This window comes from Chrysochloris asiatica, unplaced genomic scaffold (genome assembly GCF_000296735.1).
Source record: "Chrysochloris asiatica unplaced genomic scaffold, ChrAsi1.0 scaffold00039, whole genome shotgun sequence".
Classification (NCBI taxonomy): Eukaryota; Metazoa; Chordata; class Mammalia; order Afrosoricida; family Chrysochloridae; genus Chrysochloris; species Chrysochloris asiatica.
The window spans coordinates 9,900,988-9,907,548 of record NW_006408557.1 but is presented as its reverse complement, the minus strand read 5'-3'; the positions used below and the strand labels follow the sequence as shown (position 1 = coordinate 9,907,548).

Here is a 6,561-nt window from a genome sequence, read left to right as displayed (position 1 = left end):
CTTGTTTCAAGAAGATACAATTTCTTCTTCATTAATAGAACCAAGCAATCGCCCTTGAAAAATGGTTTCATGATATACTCGTTTCAAAGCAGCCAATTTATTTTGCTCACAATTTTGCATTACCAGGCAGTTGTCGCTTAGTGTCTCTCATGTGCTGCAGTCAGAAGTCAGCTAGGGTTACAGACGTATAAGGCTCTCTGCCTGGGTGCTTGGTTGCAGTTGATGCTAACTGTCAGATGGAAGCCCAACTATGGTCATTGACCTGGGCACCTATAAGAGGTTTCTGCAGCACAGAGGTCTTAAGATGGTCATACTTCTTACAGAGTTACTGGTTTCCCCCAGAGGCAGTATCTCAAGAGAACCAGGCAGAAGCTGCAAGCCTTTCACCACCCAGCTCAGAAGTAACAGAGCAGCCGTTCTGCATGCTCTACTGGCTGAAGCAGCCTCAAACCTGCTCAGATTCCAGAGGAAGGGATGCAGAGCCACCTCACTATGGATACAATGGCAAAGCCACACTACAGGAGAGCTCATGGACAGAGACCAGTGCTGAAGTCATCTGTGGACACTTCAGTCCATCTCCTTAGGGCTGTTGAAATCGGGATATTTTGTGTATGGCATTTTGCCAAAGACTTTAAATGAGAAAACCCTTCTTTGCGGTCAGTAGATTCCTCCTTCATAGAATGTCAGGAAATGGTTGTTTTGTACTGGAAAATTAAATAATCAGATCCACTGTTAAGGTTTGTTTCAGGTAAATTAGCTATTTTACTTGCTGTGGGAACAAAGATCATGTGCTTTCAGAAGACCCTAAGTAGTAAGTGTGTAACTTTCCCAGTCACCTATATCCAAATGAATAATTTTGAAATTTCCTGCAAATTAATTAAGGGGAACTATGAACATCTCCAAATGAAATCATGCTACAAGAATTGTACAACAAAAAGATGGAGACAGCCTAAGTGCCCATCAATGGAAGAATGGATAACAAACTTTGGTACATACACACAATGGAATCTTATACTACCTTGAAGAATAACAAGGAAGTTGCAAGCCACCGCATAGCATGGACATTATGAACCTTGAGGACATTATGCTGAGTGAAATTAGTCAGTCACAAAAGGACAAATATTGCATAAGACCATTATTGTAAAAGCTTAAGAAAAGATACCCATACTAAAATTAAAAGAAAAAGAATTGTACAACAATTTAATCCAAGCTTAATTACTTACAGCAAGAATTGGCAATTTCTAAAATGCTTCTTAACATAATTGCTACAGTAAAGCTTAAGTGATAAAAGCCCCACTGTGAACTTACCTGGCCTCACGAATATGTAACTGAGGGTAATGACTATGCCTGTGACATATGTACACAGCGAAGTCCTCATCAAATGTCAGGCACGGGACATTCCCCACTTGGTTAAAAACAGTTACTAGAGTTGAACCTAAGTCACAGAGATCAAGAAAAGTGGTCTCATTTTAACAAGGAATAACTTTAGAATTTCATAACAAAATTCAGCTTACATTTAATATTGTGCCTTATTTGTTAGGATCAAATATGCACATAATACACTGAGGCCCTTGCAACCATTTCTATGACTTATTTCAAAAAGCCTAGCTTTAAGCATGACTGTTCTGTATTAACTACTGGAGATGTGAAGTAGTTGAGTAGGCTTTACCTAAGCTCATGTAGGACGGTACTATGAGGAATATGAAGTGGAGTTCCAGCACTGCCTTAAACACGGTCCTAGTGAGGGAAAGATAAAATGTGTAAGTATCAATACCAAAATGTGAATAATAATAGTAGTAATCTGATTGAAACTGATGCTGTCTCTATAAAAGTGAGGTGCTCGCTCGTAACACACATGGGCTCCTTTGCTTCCTCCACACAAAAGCAATTTTTCTTGACTATTTCTTGTATTCCAAGCATCCCCTTTTCTCTCTGCTCCATGGTGGCGGATAGAATAGAATGCCACATTCAGTCAGCACACCAGATTTCTGCTAATATTAACCTTTGACCTGGCATCTGGATGGTCTGGGATGACATTCCAAAGTGACTTGAGAGTTGAGGTCACCACCCCAAATGTCTGTGTAGGCTGTCTGTGGCACACCATTGCACGGCAGTTCTGCAGATCATGTTTCGACACACCACATCATTCCAGATGCTTCTGCAGTCTGTTGTGGCAGCACACATTTTTAAAGATATGATTGCTGAAAGTTATTTTTTAAAATATCCACAGTTGTGATATAAAAAATGGTTTTGAAAAATAACCACACTGCCAACCTGTTTACTTTAAGTGACAGACAGAGGTGTGCAAGGGGCAGATCCCAGATTCAAAGAGATCGTTTATCTTTTTTCAGAAGTATCACTGTGATTCAAAGTAAAAGCTTTAATATGGCCAGATATTACAAGCAAATATCTCAGAGAATGTCATATAACTGAAAGTGCATTTCAAACAAGCCCACACTGTCTTACTGTTTATTTGGTATCACTTGGCATTACCAGGCAGTCACATAGACCCCACTGTGTGCAAGGCCCATCACTCACCTAATAACCTCTTTGCAGCAACCAGTGGAATACTCATCCACAGCCACAAAGAGGTGCATGAACAAAGTATTCAGCGGCTGCAGAGGAAAAGAGAACACAGATTACAAGGCTGCTTTGGCCCTTCTCTGGATCAGACCATGGTGGAAGAGGGGTAGGCCAATCACATACGTAGCCACTAGGCATTTGTGGCTGATAGTTTGTGTATAAATCCTGAGACACCCAGGCAGCATCCTTGTTGCTCTATCAATGTTGTCGCCTTCCATTGTCCTCACTCAGAATTATTCAAGGAAACAGGAACATTCAGTGAGTTTATGCATCCAGCCTTCATCCTGCCTTACCACCAGCTATGTGAAGGGAAGAAAAGGCAGGAGAGTGAAATCGATTATTTACTCAGTATTCCTGTCCTCAGGGGCAGCTATGCCAATGAAAGACAATCACCCTTCTCCTAGGCCCTCGAGGCAACAGCTGTTGCTCTATTCAAGGAACATGATGGAAAGATTCTCTTAGGAATTGGAGGGATAGAAGACAGATGCCACATTATGAATCCAATGGCTTGTTTTGTTCAACATTCCCAGAGTCAGAATTAAACATGACTCTTGGGATCCTAAAAAGCTGGAAGCCTGGAAACTCAAAGTAGCAAGATTCGAACAGGGCTTCCAAGTTAAATCTTCTCCATTTTTAGACAGCTTTATCCCATAGCTTTGGTAGATTTTTTTAAGTAGCCAAAATAATACACAACTGATCTATACACTCCCTGTTGTTGTTAAGTACCGCTGAGTCAATTCTGACCCAAAGCGACCCTGTATAGGGTTTCCAAGGAGCAGCTGGTGAGCTTGAACCACTGATGTTGCAGCTCAAACAACTTTGCAGTCTGACGCATTAGCCCATAGCACCACACCAGGATTCCACATATAGGTACACTCAATTCATGTGTGTACAGACAAACCTTCAAATTTTTGAAAATAACATAAATACGAAGTGGTGGGCTAGTCAGGGTGACGAGCACCTTCGCCAGGACAATGAGAATGTTATCGGTGCGTCTTGTTTTCAGGGACACTTTCTAGATAACCTACGTTACTGACTACGCATCCACGTGCCTGAGTCTCGGCTTCTGTGATGGTTTGTGCCTTAGTGTAAGGAGCTGCTGTTATTGTTGTTAGTTGCAGCTGAACCACTTCTGACACAGCGCGATCCCAGGTATCCTGGACTTAAAAATAGGAAGGGAAGAATCACGAGCTTCATTTAAGAGTATGAAAGCTCCCAAAAAGCAAATAACACAAGGAAACCCCCAAAGTCCAAATAACACCAGCCACAACAGCAACAATGGCACAATTCAAAGCACATTCTACATATTAATTCATTTAACCCCACAACAAGCTTAGTCAACATCTGCTTTACATTCTTCTGAACAGTACTAGTATATATTTTCTACTTGAATCACATCTCATTCAGACTAGCACAGCTCTGTAACATAGTGGGAAGTAGTTTTAAAATAAAAACAATCTTAACAAAACAAGAAAAAGAACTAAAAGGAAAATAGTTCATGAATAATGATATCATTTATAATTTCAAAGGTAAAATCATGACTCTCATGCAAATAGAAAATTAATGCATGTGAGAGATTTTCATCTCGTCAGTCAGTGAGGTACATGGAGGAGCACCTTACAGGCAATTTAATTAAAGAATATTAGAAAGAGATAGCTGGGTTAGATGCAAAACTGATGACTGTCCTGTTGGGCTATACACCAATTACCTTTAAAGTTAACTTTTCTACCAGACAGAAAGTATGTGTATTTGTATCTCAACTGGACAAATATTTGTAAGTTCATCCCTAGGAAGTGGCAATACAGTGCAGCAAGAAAAAGTCAACCATAGGGGCAAGCACTAGAGGAAAAGAACAAAGGTATTCTTTTTTGCGTATTTCCAATGTTGGAATCATTTTCTGACAATGATACCTACAGTACAAGGGAAATGGGGGTGCAGTACAGGCAGAAGGGGGTGAGGTGAGGAGAAAAAGCAGCACAGATAATACTATCTAGCTGAATGAATACTGTCTGATTTGTTGGGATGTGTGTGTACTTGTGCTCAAATCCACTCATGCACTCAATTAGCATTCTCTCTGTAGCTGAGGCCAGGGCTCTGGGAATATGTGTTGGATTTTCCCTGAAAGGTGGAGCCTCTGGCTCTCTACAGAAATGGGGACCCAATGTTGGCCTGCTCTAGCAGGGAGTGCTTGGAGTTAACAATTAAGACTGTGCACGGCTTCCCCCTCACCCTTACCCCCCCACTCCCAAGGCACCACTGACCTTGTTGTTGCTGTTGTTAGATGCCCTCAAGTCTTTCAAACTCAGCGCCCTATGATGTTGTTGCTTTTCTTGTTAGTCACCATCAAGTTGGTACCAACTCAAAGCAACCTCATGCACAACAGGACAAAACACTGCTTGATCTTGGGCCAACCTCACAGTTGTTGCCACACTTGAACCCACTGATGCTGCCACTTTGCCAATCCATCTCGTTGGGAGTCTTCCTCTTTTTCTGTGACCAACCACCTTACCAAACATGATATCCTTCTCCAGCAAATGGTATGTACAACAGCTAGTATGTATGTAGCGCCATATGTACAATAGAACAAAACACTGCCATCGTCACAATTGTTGTTAACTCATTTAGTACTGGCTACTAATACTAACACTGTGCCAATACATATCCTTAGGAATCTTCCTCTTTTTGCCGACCCTCCACTTTACCAAGCATGATGTCCTTCTCCAAGGACTGGTCCCTCCTGATAACATGTCTGAATTATGAGACAGAAAATCTCGCCATCCTGGCTTCCGGGGATCATTCTGGCTGTACTTCTACCAGCACAGATTTGTTTCGTCTTCTGACAGTCCATGCTGCTTTCAATATTCTTCAACACTACAATTCAAACGCATCAATTCTTCTACAGTCCTTCCCATTCACTGTCCAACTTTCACGTGTAGATGACACGATTGAAAATACCATTGCTTGTAAGGGGCACTTTAGTCCTCAAACTGATATTTTTGCTCTTGAACACTTTAAAGAAGTCTTGTGCAGCCGATTTGCTTAATGCAGTAAGTTGTTTGATTTCTTGACTGGTGCTTCCATGAGTATTGATTATGGATCCAAACAGAATAAAGTCTTTGACAACTTCAATTTTTCCCCATTGATCATGATGTTATTTATGGTCAACTTGTGAGGATCTTTGTTCTTTTTACACTGAGGTGCAATCCAAACTGAAGGCTGTGGCCTCTGATCTTTATCAGTAAGTATTTCAAGTCTTCTTCACTTTCAACAAGCAAATTTGTTAACATGTCTTCCTCCAATTCTGATGCCATGTTCTTCTTCATATAATCCAGATTCTCAGATAATTTTCTCAGCATACAGACTGAGTAAGTAGGGTAAAAGACCACAGTCATGGCACATGCCTTTCCTGAATTTTAAACATTCAGTGTTCCTTTGTTCTGTTCTTGGCCTATGTACAGCTTTTTCATGAGAACAATCAAGTGTTCTGGATTACCCATTCTTTGAAATGTTATCCATAGCTTGTCATGATCCACACAGTGAAAAACCTTTGAACGGTTAATAAAGCACAAGAAAACATCTTCCTGGTATTCTCTGCTTTCTGACATCAGCAATAACTTCCTCATTTCATGTCCTCTTCTGAATCCAGCTTGAGTTTCTGGCAGTTCCTTGTCAATGTACTGTTGTATTTTTAACTATCTTTAGCAAAATCTTATTGCATATGATATTGTTCAATGATTTCCATATTCCACTGGGCCACCTCTCTTGAGAATGGGCACAAATGGATCTCTTCCAGTTGGTTGGTAGAGTAGCTGTTGTCCAAATTCCCTGGTATAGATGAGTGAGCGGCTTCAATGCTGCATCAGTTTGTTGAAAGATTTCAACGTGTATTACATAAATTCCTGGATCCCTGTTTTTATGTATTACATAAATTCCTGGATCCCTGTTTTTATGTATTACATAAATTCCTGGATCCCTGTT

At 40.7% G+C, this 6,561-nt stretch overlaps 1 protein-coding gene across 1 annotated transcript in view; it reads right to left on the bottom strand.

The window, feature by feature from the left end:
• LOC102837054 (chromosome unknown open reading frame, human C20orf26) overlaps positions 1-6,561 on the bottom strand; it is a 529,862-nt gene that overhangs the window by 501,486 nt on the left and 21,815 nt on the right. The window contains exons 3-5 of the mRNA XM_006860747.1: positions 2,539-2,615; positions 1,670-1,737; positions 1,309-1,435 (exon numbers count right to left, since the gene is read on the bottom strand). Of these exons, the coding sequence (XP_006860809.1) occupies positions 1,309-1,435; positions 1,670-1,737; positions 2,539-2,615 (272 nt within the window). The remainder of the gene's footprint in view (positions 1-1,308; positions 1,436-1,669; positions 1,738-2,538; positions 2,616-6,561) is intronic.